Source organism: Rhipicephalus microplus, chromosome 8 (assembly GCF_043290135.1).
Source record: "Rhipicephalus microplus isolate Deutch F79 chromosome 8, USDA_Rmic, whole genome shotgun sequence".
Lineage (NCBI taxonomy): Eukaryota > Metazoa > Arthropoda > Arachnida > Ixodida > Ixodidae > Rhipicephalus > Rhipicephalus microplus.
The window spans coordinates 48,575,530-48,594,138 of record NC_134707.1 but is presented as its reverse complement, the minus strand read 5'-3'; the positions used below and the strand labels follow the sequence as shown (position 1 = coordinate 48,594,138).

At 46.0% G+C, this 18,609-nt stretch overlaps 1 protein-coding gene and 1 long non-coding RNA gene across 3 annotated transcripts in view; one reads left to right on the top strand and one right to left on the bottom strand.

The window, feature by feature from the left end:
* Positions 1-18,609, bottom strand: part of LOC142769008 (uncharacterized) — a 346,562-nt gene that overhangs the window by 264,681 nt on the left and 63,272 nt on the right. The gene's annotated exons all lie outside the window — the stretch shown is intronic.
* Positions 10,849-18,609, top strand: part of LOC119164446 (trypsin 5G1) — a 34,735-nt gene continuing 26,974 nt past the window's right edge. Inside the window, exon 1 of the mRNA XM_037416635.2 lies at positions 10,849-11,025. Within this exon, the coding sequence (XP_037272532.2) occupies positions 10,930-11,025 (96 nt within the window). The 5' untranslated portion in view covers positions 10,849-10,929. The remainder of the gene's footprint in view (positions 11,026-18,609) is intronic.

Below are 18,609 nucleotides of genomic sequence, written 5' to 3'. Positions count from 1 at the left end.
TGAACGAGTGTGAAACTATTATTGCTATCCTTCCGTTTTACGTATTGCAACAGAATCGATGTCGTCTTACGTATGTCGTGTTTCTTAAAAGTATCGATAGTGAATAGTGAGAAAGTCTCACTAATTGTTTTAAACAATTCTTGGCCGCTCTCCCTGAGTGAGTGTGAGCCATATTGAAGGATTTTACATCATCATCATCATCATAAACAAGATCATCATCATCATCAACATCATCATCATCGTTCTTCTGAGCCGATCTTTAAAGAGCTACTTAGATATCCATCATGTTAATAGCCATACATTTGGAAAGACGAAAAGAAGCAACTTTCTTGAGGACGCAATGACTTTCTAGAAAAAAAAATTGGCCCCGGATCTGCATGGTACATTGCAAATGCCTGCCGAACGACGATAGTCTTGCGTCTGGAGACAATGAACAAAACCTTTATTTGATGTTCTGTGCAAGAAAACTGGTGAAAGGTATTCTAGAGGCGCTGCGTTAGAGTGCCTCAAGCGTGCAGCGGAGGCGAACGAGCGCATCGAGGCACGTTAGACACGAGCGCCATCTGCAAGTTATCTTCGAAAACGAAGGAAGGCCTGCGAGCCTGCGGAGAAAGAGGCGATAAGGTGTACTATCTCAGAGGCGATAAGGTGTACTATCTCAGAGGCGCTAAGGTGTACAACGCAAAGCGATGGGTCGGTGCCACCAACGTGTCGGTTCAGCAAAGCGTTGGTAACACATGCCTCTTTGAGCACCACGTTGCACTGTCAGCGCAGCGTGTTTAACGCTACGGTTCTTAGAATTACTTGTGTGTGCCTTTTCTAGTATAAAGACACACATACAAAACATCGACATGTTGTTATGGTACCTCAGATATGCGCAATGATTGCTTTCATTTGACAATCGCACAAAAAAAAAGCTTAAACTTGGGCAATACTGGTTGGCGCTGCGGATGAGGTCGGCCGTTTGAGGGATCGTTAATAGTTGACAAACAGATAAATGTACAGAGAGACAGACAGATAGACAGACAGACCAAAAATTTTTTTGTCGAAGGTCCCCAAGAACGACTATCGTCTTTAAAAAGTAGGTGTTAGTGTGACACATCTGTCTCTTACCACGTAGTATTTCTAGAGCGTTTGAATTTAGGGTAAAATGCTCTGTGAATACAGGTTACACGCTGAGTTATCCACGAATTCCAAATCTCACAAACAACCAACTCATTGAACATGGTAGGAAGTACATATATGCAGGAATAAACGTACTTTTCAGAATCCACAACTGTTGATCAATTTAAGGAGATTGTGCGCCTTTGTTTATTTTGGTGCAGACGGAAAGGTGCCTGTGGACCACTAACGCTCCAGGACGACCAAGGACGGTGAACACAACTCGGAATTTTTTCGGCAAGCATCACATGTTCTGAAGCTTTCGCGAATATTTACACTAGCGTCACGTTTCACGTACTCTGAATCAAGGCAAGGGTGAATCACCCCGGTCGATCGAGGACACTTCACCTTCAGTGAGGCAGGGTAGCGCTCCCCTGAAAACAATATAACTATTTTCCCCTGTGGCGCACGACAAAGTGAACTGTTCAAATAGCACCTAGGCGGTCGTTCATATTCAAGAGGAGAGCCCCTAAGGTAAACGCTTCATATATGCCTTAAAATAAAATGAAATGTAAGAAGTCGGCCAGAACTTTCTCTTGCACATTTGACACATAAAATTATTAAAGAAAAGAAGTGTTTTGCGCTATTTCATGTCACAAGAAAAAAACTCTACTTTAGAATATTGCATGAAACATCTGCCTCATATTCGAATTTATTTTCATCAAAATGATATAAATTTGGTGACTCCGTGCATATGAAGAGATTCGATATGTGTCTGACGAATCCTAGAAATTCACTACGGTCACTTAAACATTGCTGTGTTTGAGAATAAAAAAAAACATTCAGGTTGACTAAAGCAAGCATGGTCTCTAACGCATCCGCGAAAGACAACTTGGAGGCAAAAGCTGCCATGCTCATTTTTTTTTCCAGCCGGTTGTACTTACCCACCCTCCTCACACTGCCAAAAAAGCTTTGTTCTGCCTAGGGCGTTGGAGCCATTGGGACATTCATGTGTTTCACGTGGTCTCGCCTAAGTAAGTCAACCAAGGTCATATGTATGAGAGATACGACACAACAGCCTTTTCTTGTCCGGGTGAAAAGTAGCGCTAAGACATTTACAATAATTCGGTGCCGCATTTCCCGATTCAAGAAAACAGTGCACCTTCTTTGCGGCAGCAATATGTGTTATACTACACCGGAAACACTTAAAGGGGCCCGCCACTCTTTTCTCGGTCAGAAAACGCTGATGATCGGTGGCAGAGGCTTCTGAGAACAAGCGAGCCGGATATCACAGAGCAACATGCGGCCTGCACTTCACAACAAGTTTTTTGATTTCTCACAATAAATCCCGCTCTCCCCATCATTCGCGTAATGGTCAATTGGCACGGCGTATGCATGGCGAAAAAAATTTTGGTAGAGGTGCGGACGGGCCCCAAGAGAGGGGCCCCTGGCTACGCCACAGTTGCTCTACTGCCACTGTCAGAAAAAATCTTGCAGTGCTGTAACAGTGCAATTTGAAGAATTATGGGATATGTTTGACTGAACAAATACACGGGGCACCATTTATCATCAGGTGGATATAGGACATGGACGCTATAAGACATTCCAGCTACTGTGCTGCTATCGTAGTGGCACACTACACAAAATGCACTGCTGAAAGCGGCGTCGTAGACTCGGCACACGGAATATTAAGCCGCTGCACCTATGGCGACTTTGATCCTCTCTTAACACAACCTCTGCTTGCTCCCGTCTACTAGGCTCTGGCATTATTTTAAAATTTTTCGTGAAATTGATCAAGTTAGTTTCGGCCCATGGGTTTCCTTCAAGTCGAGGTCTGTCTAAAATATCAACTCCTCTATGTATTTGGAACTCCTGCAAAGCATTTACGTAGTGAGATGGATATACGTGCAAAAATCTTCAAGAATAATAACCACTCGGCCCTTAACTAAGCGATTTAAAATGACAGATAGATAATTGGAAAGTCCTGTACATCTGCTGATTGCTTAGCTAGACATGGAAAGCAGAAGAGTTGTGCTAAACAATTATATACATAAAAATAAAGTACTTTAGAACGGTATCTGCAAAGAACTGAAATCCGTGATAAGTGGTGAGACACTGAAACTTGTAATGGAATAGGTCCACTTACGACAGGCAGCATGTGGAGCCGAATCACGAAAGAGAAATAACTAGAAGAACAAGATTAGAGTGGAGCTTATTCGGCAAGCAATATCAAATTATGGACGGTAGTCTACCCTTTTTCCACAAATATATATATATATATATATATATATACATATATATATATATATATATATGAGGACTCTTATCCGGCCCCTAGTGCGCCCTTCAACTGCTAAGTGCTTACTTATTAATATGCTTTGTTAAACACACACACACACACACACACACACACACACACACACACACACACACACACACACTCACACAGTAGATTGTACCAGGGCGCGCGCAGGAGTGGTACATACGGGTTTTTGATCTCAAGCAAGAATCACATGGTCTCCGAGATATACGCCGCACGCTCACCATAGTCTCACAATGCCTCACCGATGGCAGCACATTATCTAGCGAGTGTGTTTTGAATAGGAGCTTCTTCTGCTAACTCCGGCGTATTTCTGTGGTAATTTAATTCTGATGATCGGTTTTCACTGCTCCCTTGGAAGGGATGGATGTAGACCACCTCGGGCGCCTGCCGGCACCAGCGGCGTCAGTAGCAGCCACCTCCACGAAGCGGATTGGACAAGCGAGTGACAGCGACAGTGAAGATACTCATGCTTACTATCTCAGCAGTGATGACTTTTCAGATGACGGTTTCCAACCTGTGCTGAGCCGCAAAGCGAAGAGGAGGAATATGAGGACATCCTCATCCTCAAGTATTCAAACTGTAAGTAAAGCGCCAAAGTCTAACACTTATACCATCCTGTTTCTGCCTGCACTTCCTACCATCAGCATGAAACGCCTTAACAGACAGTCTGTGTCGAGGTCTCTGGAAGCGCTTGTGCCAAATGAGATCACGGATATAAGAGTGAACGCAAGAAAGAATATACTGGCTGTTGACGTTTTGCACTCAAGTGCGTTGGGCGTTCTGCGCAGTGCAACTGAGTTGGACGGCAATCAGGTGTGCTCTCATGTTCCCTTGGGATGTGATGTGAACCGGCGTGATCTACGACATAGATGTGGCTATTTCCAATAATTACTTACAAGTTCTTGTCAAGTTAACAACTGATACTCCAATGGTTGATGTCACCCGGCTAGGTAAGTCTCGCTTTGGGAAGACTGGGTTTAAGAGCACATCCCTCCCCTCTCATGTGAAGGTGGGGTACTTCAGACATGCTGTGCGGCCTTTCATTCCAAAGCCTCTCGAGTGCCGTAAGTGCATGAAACTTGGACATGTGAGCAGCGTCTGCGAGAATTCGGTGGAATGCCACCGCTGCGCCGAGCCCCATGCAGCGGATAAGTGCGTCGCTACTCTCAAGAAATGGTCTAATTGCAATGAACCCCATGAAGCCACATCGAAGGACTGCCCGCGGATTCAGAAGGAAATTGCCATGTTGAAGAAGATGGTGCGCGATCACTCATCTTATCGAGAAGCCGCAGCTAAAGTCAGAAGGCGTCGTTCACGTTGACGTCGGCCTTCAAGGACGCCCGCTACCTCCTCGATGCGTTTGCCAGATCCCTCATCAGTACCACCTCCTTTACCTCCCAGAACCCATGCTGTGGGAAAGGCTGTAAAGGACAAAACCAAAACCAGTGAGCATACCCTAACTACGACGGAGTGAGTGGCCTGCACATCAAAGAAAGCAGCATCAAGTGAACCAAAGGAGTTTCATGACGGCCAGCCCGCGATCCCGGTTCGATATCTTTCTAACCAAGACAGGCAAGTGACTGCGATTGTGCAATGATTAATTGGCACGATTCCCACGCTACTGAGCAGCCTACAACCTCCGTCTGCTGAGGGTGCACTGCAAATACTGCATGCACTGAATCCTGTTCTTGCTAAGGTCTTATAAGCACAATGGCTCAACAAAATCTCATCTTCCGCACTGAAGTTAAATGTGCGTCGACTTTCCAGTGGAATGCCAGAGGCACGAAGTCCCGTATCTCGGACTTTCGCCAATTTGTTTGGGCCAATCAATTCCTTATACTTGTCATATGCGAACCAAACGTATCAATGCCTTATAGATTTTCCGGTTATGAAGCCTTTTGTTTAGCCGTTTGCGAAGAACGAAGCAAAGTAATTGTTTACATTCGCATGGACTTATCTTTCGCACCAAATAGGTTCAAATGACGACAATCAGTACGTGTGTCTTCGTGTAAAGAAGAATGCAGTTTCGTTCACGCTTATTGGTGGATATTTATCACCATCATCGCGATTTCACTGCAACAGATTGAAAGACATCCTAAAGAGGACCGATGGGCCATGGATCATCACCGGTGACTTCAACGCCCATCACATGCTTTGGGGGAGCACTAGGATGAATGCCAGGGGCCGACACATTGTTACATTAGCTTCCCACTACTACCTTTTTTTCTATCATGAACCCCAACATATCTGCGTGGTCTCACGTATGGCAGTTGCCTTGACCTGACATTAGTGTCACGGTGCTTCTCTCACAAAGCTAAGTGGTTTCGCGATATTGAGACTCATGGGAGTAATCATATACCCACCTACGTGAAGATTGATGGTATAATAAAAATTTCTCTTCCGGTGTTGTAATTAGCAGTCGATGTTTACATCGCGTGTTGAGGACGCTTGCCAAGAAGGCCTTGCCTGCAACCTGGAAAATACCATCGCGGAAGCTATGCAAGCGTCCAAATTTAAATTACCATTTTCGTCTAAAATAACACTTCGCCATCGAACTGGAAAGATTACGAGCTATACGAAGGCGTGCTGAACGACGATACAGACGCAAAAGATCAATTTACGACCTGAGGGAAGCAAGACGGCTCCAGAAAAAGATTCAACGACGCATTTACAAACTGGAGACCAAACGCTGGAAAGCATTCTGCGAATCTCTAGACCCTCATAAACCGCTGTCATATATCTGGAGAACAGTTCGTGGTCTTCGCTCCTCTCCGCAACAACGGCACCTTTTTAAAGCTTTGGCACTCCATTATGGAAAAACAGAACTCTAGGTGGCTGAAGAATTTTGCACGAGAGTTGCCGAAATTATTATGAACGAGAGCATCGACGCCGTGATGGTTCCTGAGACGCGATTACCAGAAATGGACATTCCTTTCACCATGGAAGAACTGGAAGGTGCGTTAGTCGCTTCTAAGCACACGTCATCGCCAGGTCCTGATGGTATCACTTGTAGTGCGTTAGGACACCTTGGACAAAAAGCTAGAAAAGAACTTTTAACATGCTTCAACAACTCCTGGCTCAGCGGCAGTGTTCCCCGAGAATGGAAAATTAGTCGATTAATACCACTTCTGAAATCGGGAAAATCACCATTGGACTTGACAGCGTATCGACTATTGCCCTCGCAAGCTGCCTCGGAAAAGTGATTGAAAGAATCGTTCTATTTCATCTCCAGTGGTACTTGGAACGATACACCAAATACCCTTCATGCATGGCAGACTTTCGTAGGGGCCGCTCCTTTATCGACTGTGTCCTTGACTTATTGACATTTGTTCAGCAAGAAAAAAGTCGCAAGCGCTTATCAGTCGCAACCTTTCTTGACGTGAAGAGTGCATTTTATAATGCTTCTCACGATGCCATCCTCACTTTTCTCGCAGCAATGGGCATTGGTGGACGAATGTTTCAATGGATAAAAGATTATATAACTGGCAGGGGTTTCTTTGTGCAAACAGATGAGGGTAAAACTGCTGAACATTACACCTACTGCGGGGTACCTCAGGGAGGTGTTTTAAGCCCCACATTGTTCAATGTTGCCCTCCTTGGTCTGGTGAAGGTTCTGCCAAAGTCGATGTGCGTATCCATATACGCCGATGATATTTGCCTCTGGAGTGCTGCAGTTACTCGCCCTCAAGTGCGTGCACGAATACAGTACAGCGGGCAGCAACCCTCACAACAGCCTACCTTCAGAAACAAGGCCTAACTATATCAACTGTGAAGTGCACGTTGATGGCGTTTACACGCAAACCATTGACGCCATACCCTGTTTACATCAATGAGCAGAGTGTCAAATATGGACGGACGCATCGTTTCTTGGGCATAATAATCAACAGAAACCTTTCGTGGAGCCCGCATTGTGCGTACTTCAGGAAGAGACTGCTATCTATTGTGCATATAACGAAATTCATGTGCGGGAAAGCATGGGGAACTTCTGTGGCCTCCATGCTACAGCTATGCAGGACCCTATTTCTAGGTCTATTGCGCTACAGCTTGCCGGTACTGACTAACACTTGCAAATCCAATACTCATTCATTGGGGAGTTTGCAGGGTCAGGCGCTGCGTATGTGCCTAGGACTGCCCCGATGCGCTTCTACTTATGGCACAATTATGATTGCCAAAGAGCATCCGGTCAGGACATATAGAGTTGTGGATTGCCTCAGAGCGCACATTCGACATGGTACCCGTGTCCCCGACCACCACTTGGCCTTTCTATCCTCCGGAAGACCACGTGCTACGTTTTCAGACGTCATAGCCAAGCACCTAAACAGAATTCCATCAGGATATACGCCAGCTACGAGAATGGCATGTCCTTTGTGGTGCCTCGACCAGCCGCAAGTACGTCTAGAAATTCCGGTTATCAAAAAGAAAAGCAATCACTCCAGATTAGCATTGAAGCAAGCAACACTGCTATTATTACATGAGTCGTACTTGGACCGAACGCAGGTATACACTGATGGGTCCGTCTCGTCCAGAAGTTCATCAGGTGCCGCTGTAATTCCGGCTGTAGCAATGACAATCAAATTTAAATGTTCGCATATGACTATATCTATGGCATCACAGCTTGCTGCTAAGGGCTGCTTTACAATATCAAGTTCAAGAGCGTCCAGGAAAATGGGTCATATTCTGTGATTCGAAGGCAGCCCTTCACAGTTTGCAGTCTGCCATGCGTAGGAGGAATCATGAACAATTGGTACATGAAATAAGACATTGCCATCATGAAGCTATGATATTATATCATAATATATATTGATGGCTATATTATATATCAATGGCTGATATTATATATCAATGGCTGCCTGGACATATCGGTATTACCGGAAATCAATTAGCCGATGATGCAGCCCGCTAAGCCCATGTAGGAACCCGTGTGGTCTCGATTCCTCTATGAAGGAATGATGCAGCAAGACGACTTTACCTGCTGGCTCGAGATCTTACACGCACGTTCTGGTCGTCCACCAGCTTCCAAATGTGTCAATCATATGAACTGGATCCTTCGCTCAAGATAAAGCTGCCATCACAACTTTCGCGCTCCGATGCGACACTGTTATGCCGCCTTTGGTTGGGTTTGGCATTCACAAAGGTGTACTCTTTTCGCATTGGTATGGCAGACACCTCTACATGCGTCTACTGCGGAGCTGAATAGACCATTGAACACTTCCTGCGCAGCTGCGCTTGCTACGGTACACAGCGATGCCAGCTCCGGATGGTTTTGAATCAACTTGACTCCAGACCATTTTGTGTGCAGAAGATTCTACGACCTTGGGCATCTGCTTCAGTTGCGCAGAAAGCGACTAAAGCGCTTCTACTTTACTTAAAGTCAACAAACATGAGCGACCGCCTGTAGACTGTGTGTGCTCCCCCGAGTGTGCTCGTGATTGTGTGTACCTTTTTATCTCTCTGCAACCTCTTTTCTCCCCTTCATCGCTTCCCCAGTGCAGAGTAGCAAACCGGATGTGCGTCTCGTTAACCTTCCTGCCTTTCCTTGCATCTTTATCTCTCGCTCTCTCTCTCTTGATCAACGCTTCCGGAAAGGCGTGATGCTAGATGGAAATGGTTGTTCATTTTTAGAGCTGTTTGAAGGTTCCCGTGTGTTTTCAGCGGCGATGGCTGTACTATCCCAGCCTTTTTCAACGAAGTTTGATGGCCTCCCAAATGCGTCTAAAATTCCCGAATGGGCTCATTTTTGTCGTGACACCTGTCGAACAAAATGCGTTAAGGAGACTCTTTCCACTACATGACATTATTGTACAGTTTTTTTACAGAAGCAGCTGCAAGTAGATTCGTGGCTTTGTGGTAAAACACCGGCTTGCCGCGCAAACGGCACGGGTTAAATCCTCATTGGGACTGAAAATTTTATTCTTTATTGTATTTGCTTATTTTTCAATTTTTTGCTCATGGACAATTTTTCGCTCACAACCAAAGGTGCTGACGCCAACGGTGGAATTCCTGTGACATGAGCTAACACAGCCGCGTCTTATATACGTATGGGGCCAAACTCTGGAGACTTTCTTTAAATTGAAGACGACCCGAAGAAGCGACGAAAAGAAAAATGGTAGGTGCAACCTTAAGACAAAAAAAAAAGATAACAGGGTGGGCAAAGAAAAAAAGGAGACTCGGAAATATCCGATTAAGTCAAGGTGATGACATGGACATGCACCGAGCACGTAGTGCGTAGGCAGGATAACCGCTGGTAATAAAGGATAAATGAATGAATTCCAAGAGAAGGCAAACAAGTGAGCACAGACGGAGAATGAAGCTACCAGATAACTTTAGACGTTGGCCGGATTACGTGGCAGTTGAAAGTTAAATACGGGATTGACTGGCCAAAAATGGGAGAAGCCTTTCCCCTATAGTAGACGTTGTCAGGATGCTGGTGATGATATATTTTGTGTATATAAATATTTGACATGACAAAGACGTTTTAGTTAAGGTTGGGATGACTTGCATGCCCTAAGTTCGTAGAATGTTGAGCGGCGTAGTTCAATTAACACACAAACAAGAGCTTACTAAAGTAGTAGACACAGGAGTCTGAAAGATTTTTCTGAACTTGGTATCACAAAACACTGACTGGAACACAAAAGCTTCTTCGCGCCACACTACGCACGCAGGCGCATTCATCGAACTTGAGAATGACACGTTGGTGTAGGACAAAGGCAGCACGTCGTATATCTTGTGAAGACTTTGAACTCTTGAAGAAGACATTCGTGCAGGTAGTTGGCATTGAAGTGAACAGTTACGAAAACAATTGTTTCATTGTCTTTCCTGTTGCGACAACTACCACTAAATATACCATTGGCGCACGAAGCGTACTTATTGCAAGCCCATTTATATTCCATATAGTCAAAGCATGGCAAGGTTTATACGACCAATTCTGTGAAGGTCTATTTTATGTGATTACAGTATCATTGATCGCGGTGACGCTCATGCGAAAAGCCACGTACATAAGAATGAATGCTCCGTTGTTACCTGCCCGAAGGAATGTTTTAGGCATGTGCTACAGAGTATGACAGCGTAACGTCTCCTGCACGAAACCCATTGTCTTAAATCACTAAGGAATCTATGAATGAACAAATGCAGACGCACAGCTCTACTGAACGTAAGGTGCCACCCCGCACAATACCTTATACCGGGTATGCAAGAACGGCTACCGAAAGTTTTTTGTTGTCGTGTGACAATGAAGTGACTCAAACAAAAGACTTACAAGTGAGTGTGTGGTGCTACGAAACAAGGCTCAGGTGACAAGTTCAAAGAACTTTGCATATTTCACGTGTATACGACCTGTCTGCGGATCGCACGTCATGCGTTTTCAATCTTCTTTTCGTTTCACCGGCCTATAAGAGCCCGAAGACATTCGAGAGAAAGTTCTAAATGTTGTGTGCCTGTAATAAGCATCGCTACTTTTCAAAGCTTGACGGTACTTGTAAGTCATCGCAAGAAATTACGGGGAAGTCATGGCGTCCTTGTGCGGTGACCACGCCCCACACGGACAGCATCTCCTCAAGCTTACATGTGTTGTGATTGCCACAGCCCTTCTCGTAGGTGCAAACGTAAGTAGTCTCACATTAGCATATTTGCATGCTGTGAGCGAAGCAGCTGGGCGAGCGCTTAGGAAAAATGAAGCTTTAAAAAAAAGAGATAAAGAAAGCCATGGCTTTCGGAAGTGAAAAGTGGAGCTACTTCTTAGAGGGGTTATAACATGGTCACTCAACAATTTGCGGTTTTCAATCGATTGATTGATAGATGGAATTTAGCGTCCGAAAACCACCATATGATTATGAGAGACGCCGTAGTGGAGGCCTCCGGAAATTTCGACCACCGGGGGTTCTTTAACGTGCACCCAGATCTGAGCACACGGGCCTATAACATGCACACATACGGGCCACGGGCCTATAGCACACGGGCCTATAACATGCACACACACGGGCCTATAACATGCAACCACCGCAGCCGGGATTCGACCCCGCGTCCTGCGGGTTAGCAGCCGAGTACCTTAGCCACTAGACCACCGTGGCGGAGCAATTTGCGGTTTTCGGCAAAAACAAACAAAGGTAGACATTGAATATGCTTGCACATGTGTGGAAACTGGACTTTGAGAGATTATTTCTGTTCATAATAAATCGGAAAAGTCTTCGACTGTAAACTCCGCCTACCGCCGGTGACCGCCATTTTGCCTTCGCGTGCGTGACGTCACAAACCGATGGAAGCAGTGGCGTTGTTTGCTACCAAACAGCACCTTTGGCACGTGGCCAGCGTGTTCACTGTGTGGAGGGATAGAGGCGGCCGTGTGGTCCACACGTGTTGCAATCGTTGCGAAGTAGTACCTGTACCATTGCTACGTCGGCACCTTTAACTCGCGATTCAGGCAATGATTCATGGAGCAGCAGAAGCGGCGACGACGTCGTGTGTGCTGCGTATTTTGATGTCTACCCTATCGCCACCAGCTCGAGCGACGAAGAAAGCGTCGAAAATGGGGTGAACGCAGATGCCAACGCTATTGCCAATGACAAATGCACTTCCCTCTTTCATTCATGCTTTTCAAAAACATCTCGACGCTTAGCTTGCAAGACGAAATGGTGTGAAAACATGGTCGGCACAGTGTCCCGGCGCAGCCTCGGCGTTTAAAGATGATATTTTTTCTAGGGGACCTTCGATGCAAAAATTTCGGTCTGTTTATCTGCCTGTCTGTACATTTGTCTGTTTGTCCACCTTTAACGGTACTTTCAACGGTACCAAAGTGACCAAAAGATACTTCAAACGGCCGACCCTATCTGCTGCACCCGCCAATAATGCTCAAGGTTCAGCGTTCATACTTGTGCGATTGTCAATTAAAAGCAAATATTGCGCATATCTGAGGCACCATAACAACACGTCAATACTATGTATGTGCATTTTTTACTAGAAAAGGCGCACATTATTAATTTAAAGGATCATAGCCTTTATAACGCTGCGCTCACCATGCAACGCTTGCACGAAACCGCAAGTGTTTCCAACGCTTTGCTAAGATGACACGCTGGTGGCACCTACCCGTCGCCTTGCGTTCTACACCTTATCACCTCAGAGACTGGTGCGCACAGGGCGCGCTCCGTTTTCTAGGATAACTGCCAAATAGCGCTCATGTCTCACGTGTGACGTGACTTGATGCGCTCGTTCGCCTCCACTGCACGCTCGAAGCACTCTAACACAGCGCCTCCAGAATACCATTCACCGATTTTCTTGCAGAGAACGTCAAATAAACGTTTTGTTCACTCTCTCCAGACGCAAGACGTCTTTCGACGAATAATGCTAACATCATCCTAATACATAAGAAAGGTAGCGACAAAGACTAGATGACTGGTAAATTGCAACTATCCATCAAGAGGAAGGTATAACACAGCAGTGCCTTGCCGGTACACACACGTAGCATAACATGGACGCATACAGAGAGGGTTCAGCCTAAACCAAGGACGATGCAGCACGCAATAGAAAGGAAAACAATAAATGCAACCTTTCTTAAGATTACATCTACTTTATGCTTCTTAGCATGAAAAGAGCATAGCTGGTCAGGAGATTATAGTTGGAATCAGGAAAAGGAATGGACATGGACAGGGCAGTAGCGCGTGGACAGGATAACTGCTGGTCATCAAGAGTAACTGAATGAATTCCTAGAGAAGGCAAATGAAGGTGGGAGACAGAAAGTTAGGTGGGGAGATGAGATTAGGAAGTTTGCGGTTATAAAGTGGCTGCAGCAAGCACAGGACCGAGTTGACTGGTGGAATGTGGGAGATGCGTTTGTCCTGCAGCGGCTGTAGTCAGGCTGATCATGATGATGATGGTCACAAACTCGAGTCTTTAGAAACGCGCCTCTGTATTTCACCCTTTGTTCTCATAGTGCTCTTGGTTGGTAGGGTGCTTTTGTCTTCTTGGAACGCTTGCTTGATTCGTGAAAAGACTTTTTCAACATATTTGAAATTAGGCTCAAGGCAAATGTAACTTTAACAAAAATACGTATCTTGCTTTGATGGAAGCACACAGTATCAAACAACAATAGAAAAATGTAGAAAAAGACTATGTTCACAGCTGCAAAATCTTCGAAGAAGACAAATCTATTTTACGAAACGTACGCCATGACGACATCCAATGTTCATACTTTTTTCGTCCGTCTCTATATATATCTTTGGGTGATGCTATTTTATGAAAGGTATTTTTGAAGCCATAATTACCAAAACAGTGTCCCTCATAATCATATGGTGATTTTAGGAGGTTAACCCCATATATCTATCAAGTTTTCTAACACTAAGTTTCCAAAACCTGCAGTAACCTGAGGCCCCGCCAACCTCATGAATGGAGGGTGAGACGGGAACTGGTATTATCCACGATTCACCCTACCCCACCCAAAACAATTTGCTGAATTAGCACTGCATAGAAGAATGACACTGATGATTACTTGGCTATCGAGGTCAATGAAGCCTTTTTGAACGGCATCGTAAGTGCTGATGACGACCATACCAAAGTGAAACACTTGAACGAGGACAATACGATAGTTGATAATCATCTCGTTCACCTATGAGAAGCCCGAAGATCGCTTATAAAGTGTAGGCAACAGCAGAAGCTCAACTTCAAGCTCAAGCGCAGCGTTGCCATACTCATCTGGCAGGCGTAGAAGTACGCTGAAAACGTTGATAGCCAGAACTGGCAGCCCTACGACTAACTTCAAAGGACACTGACCACAAAGAAGACGTGCCTCATCATCCGAACCCTGATCGACGACAACCCACCAGAAATCGTCGAAGACATACAATTCAGTGCTTCACGCTCAACGTGAGGCCACAGAGTGTCAATTACTTCAAGAACTTCAGAAAAAGCTGCGCGACTCTGTTAACCAGCACGCTACCTTCATCTACAGTCTGACACCCAGGGTATACCGAAAGCACCGAATGAAGCGCTAGATCAGCATTTCACGCAGACAGAGCTACACGTGTCCCTCCCTAGGCATACGCACAATACCAGCCGAGGCAAACACTGAGTGACCAATACGCACCAACGACAGCTACCTTACCGGGCGTTCACGGCACTCCTTCAGCACCATAACGACTGGTGGATGAACGGCGAGTTATCGCAAGCGTAAAAGCCCTTGAAGGTGACCGCGGAACCCAAGCCAAACAAGCTATTCTCGAGTGTTTTCCCAATTTCTCTTACCTCTTGCTCTTGGAAACTTGATGAGGACATGGCAAACGAGCAGCTCACCATACTTCTCGAAGGAAACGGTCACTATCTGAAAACTCTGTTCGGTTTTCGCCAAATGCTCAGCACACAAAACGTCATCTTGCAGATAAAGGAAGATACTCTTCTTCACTTGAGCAAGCACATCAAGTCATGTGTCCTAGCTCTGGACGTAAAAGACAGTATTTGTATTGTCAGCCATGAAGCCATGCTGTGCAACCTTGTAGATATCGGCTGCGGTGCTAAAACATACGCCTACATGCTGGCTCTCCTAACCAACTGCATGGCCATGGTAGGAATCGCCAATATCCGGAGCGACCTTCTTCAACTTCCTGACGAGGGCACGTGGGGACTCAGGGACCTGATCACTGCTTTTCAACGTGACGCTTCTCATGCTTTCACGTCTTTCGTACGTTGTCTTTGGGGTTCATCACGCGTTATACGCCGATAATATTACTATGTGGACAAGAGGTGCAAGCACGGGTGAACACGTGGACCGCCTCCAGGAGGCGGTTAACATCAATGAACAATGCCATGAGACCTGTGGCCTGCATAGTGCTTGCTCTGGGAAAGTTAGAACTGTTAGTGCTTGCGCAATCCACCTGGGGCAGACCACCAAGCTACGACGCACCGGATACACAAGTCTTTCTACAAAGAGTCCAAATACCACAAGTTGACTCACTTGGATTCCTTGGATGACATATTGATATACATGGGTCTCCCTCCGCTGCACTACATCAGCTGCAGAACACCACGGCACAGCTCACTAGCCTAATCTGAACGATGGCTAGCCGCCGCAGTGGCTTCAAAGAGTACGACACCTTAAATATGGTACAAGCCCTCCTTCACACTCACTATCTCTAACCCGAAGACAGCAGATAATCACAACTAAATCTGCTGATACGAGAAGCTACAAAGCTAGCCCTAGCGCTGCCCCCAGCCGCTTACACTGAGCGATTGATTCGAATGGGTCTTCGCATTACGTTAGATGAACTTGCTGAAGAACACCTCATCAACCAGGCCGAGAGACTTAAGCTCTCACGAGGCGAGCTATCTTTCAACGCGCCGGGTCCGTAGCCACCCTAGAACCCGACGAAGAACAAGAAGGCAAAATACCATCGCAGCTCTAAGAATGTCTTGAAGTTCAGCAGATTCCACGCAACATGCATCCTCAACATAACCGAGCCCAGCGGCTCGCCAGGGTTGAAATGATCAGGAATAACCATCGAAATGGTCCACAGGTGCCATAGGTATACGCAGAAATAATCCAGGACGTAACGCCTTCGTGATTAACATCACAGAATAGAAGGGCAGCGCACTGGCATCGATGACCATCGTCGCCAAACATGCAGACGCCGTTGAAGAGCATTTCATAGCACTCGCTACTCAGAGAAGCGAGGATCCTTTCCTGGTTTTCACCGACTCACAAACAGTGGCACGGAACTACCTCATAGGCAGGGTCTCGACAGTGACGGTTAAGGTGCTAAAATGCATGGGCAATCCTCCTTCCTACACATGGATCGTGCGGGTTCCGGGTCACGAAGGTCTTTAGGGAAATGAAGCCGCACACTCCGCGGACTTCAAATGCGTCAACAGGGCATGCCCACAGGATGTTCAAGGCACCTGTTAATAAACAACACCAGCAAACGCGAGAGAACCCGTACAGCTAACGTATCATGCATTGCTGCAACATTATCGGCCCGAACATAGGTCATATCTTCCGCCACATTGAAAACTCACAAACGATGAAGGCGCTGAAAACATGTGCCTTCAAAGTGATGCGTCAACCTATGGCGTACTATTTGACCATATGAGGCCAACGTTGCATTGCTTCATTTGCCCTCACTGCAAAGATGGCAGACATTCTGGAGCACATCCTACTGCAGTGCAAAGTGAGCGTCCTAAGGTTACAAGCAGCAGCAACAGATGCGGACTCAAACCACATCGGCGAAGCATGGGAGGCTGCGATCTCTCAGCCTGGCCTAATCGACCAGCGTCAACTCGGTGCTCGAGCCACTCGGGCAGTCCAGGATAGACTCCCACCTTCACTCGGAAGCTTTCCACAATAAATGTTTTCTCTCTCCGTCACCTAAAACACGCAACGAAACATGCGACACTGTAGAAAAAAGTAGCTCTCGGGCGTGCGCCACAATCTAATGGTGAATTCCACTGGTAGATCCGGAGCGGTCGCCGAAATCCTGGAGCGAGCACTCGCATTGCGCCAAGCCATATCTGTGTGTGAAACACGTGAATGCCCCGCCTGAGTTCACGCCGGAACTTGTTTGCACAACGTGACTGAACCAGTACTGGAAACTTCCATGACATAGCCGATTATTTTCGGCTATAGTGCACACGGCGGTAAAACACGTACGGCTCGTCTTGCTTAGTGCTGCTACTGCAAGCAGAGCTTGTGCTCTAGCTGTCGCTCAAAGCGAGAAGCAAACCAGCTAAGGCACGTGCACCAGCATCAACAATGCTATCCTAAAAATGTAAACAAATGTCAAAGGCACTGCCTGAAAAATGAAAAAAAAAACGCTCAAGGCCACTCGAGACAACAGCGCTGCCCGAGTGTACCGGAAATGATGGCAACGCATTCTCAGAGTTTCGGTATAATCCGTCTCTGCAAATCGAAGCACACGGAACGCTCCGTCATGGAGTGGGTTGGTCCTAATCTGCCAGTGGAACACACGGACTTGCTCTGAATCTACCAGCAGCATGCAGATTCTCTGTCGCAGAGCAAAAAAACTTGCTCCCGCTTTACGAATGGATTTTGCCATAAATATAAGGGTCCTTCTCCATTTCATCGCCACCGAAATGCAAAGCCTCCTCGAGCTCAGTGCGACATACCGCAACTGAGAGGTTTGGCTTTACGCAAGGCACGCTGTATCGACTGCGTGAACGGGCGTACCGAGTTCCCCAAGAATTGGCAGAATATTCATTTGATTTGAGCTAAGACTTTGCAGTTATGTTTTAGGAAAATGTGCTTCAGATAAACCCCTTTACCGTACAAATGAGTGGAGCCAGCGATTTTTTTGGGGAGGTCCTTTTGCCTCTTCTAGTTTCGTCTATCAAGACATGAAATGTATGTATGTGCATGTATGTACGCATGCATGTATGGATGTTGTATGTTATACGATCCTATCTTGATATATATTTTCCTTAGATTGATGTTAACATAGAGTTACGCAATGTTTGACATGACGCGTAGTTTATTAACGCGATAGTGTTGGAGAGCTTGTGTCACAAGAATTCCGCCGTCGGCGTCGGTATCGTTGGTTGTGAGCGAAAAATTGTTCGTGAGTAAAAAATTGAGAAGTAAGCAAATAAAATAAAAAATAAAGTTTTCGATCCCATTTAGGGTTGAATCCGGGCCGTTAGTGTGACATGCAAGTGACCACAAAGCCACTATGTAACTTGCCGTTGCTTCGAAAAAAAAAAACACTACATAAATGCCATCCAGTGGATGGAGTCTCTTTAACGCAGTTTGTTCAAAAGTTGTCACGACGAAAACGAGCTTGCTTGGCGATTTTTAGGCGCATTTGGGAGGCCATCAAACTACGTCAGGAAAGGCCGGTATGGCGCCGCCATCGTCGCTAAAAACACACAGGAACTTTCAAACAGCTCTAAATGTGAACAACTATGACGATCTAACAGAACACATGTCTTGCTTTTCCAGAAGGGCTGATAAAGCAAACAGCGAACGCTCTAATGTGCTGCGATCTGTGAAGCATGGTGAAACCCTTAATGGCTTCCGAGATGGCGAGCTTGCGGAGTGTATCTTGGAGACCGTGCGGGTTTTGCTTTAGATCAAGAACCTGTATGTACCGTTCATGCGCGCGCGAGTGTGTATGTGTCTGTTTGTGACCCATCTGAGAGACATTGTGAAAAACGTGTCTCGACTATACAGCAGAGCGCCGTTTTAGCAAAAGAAT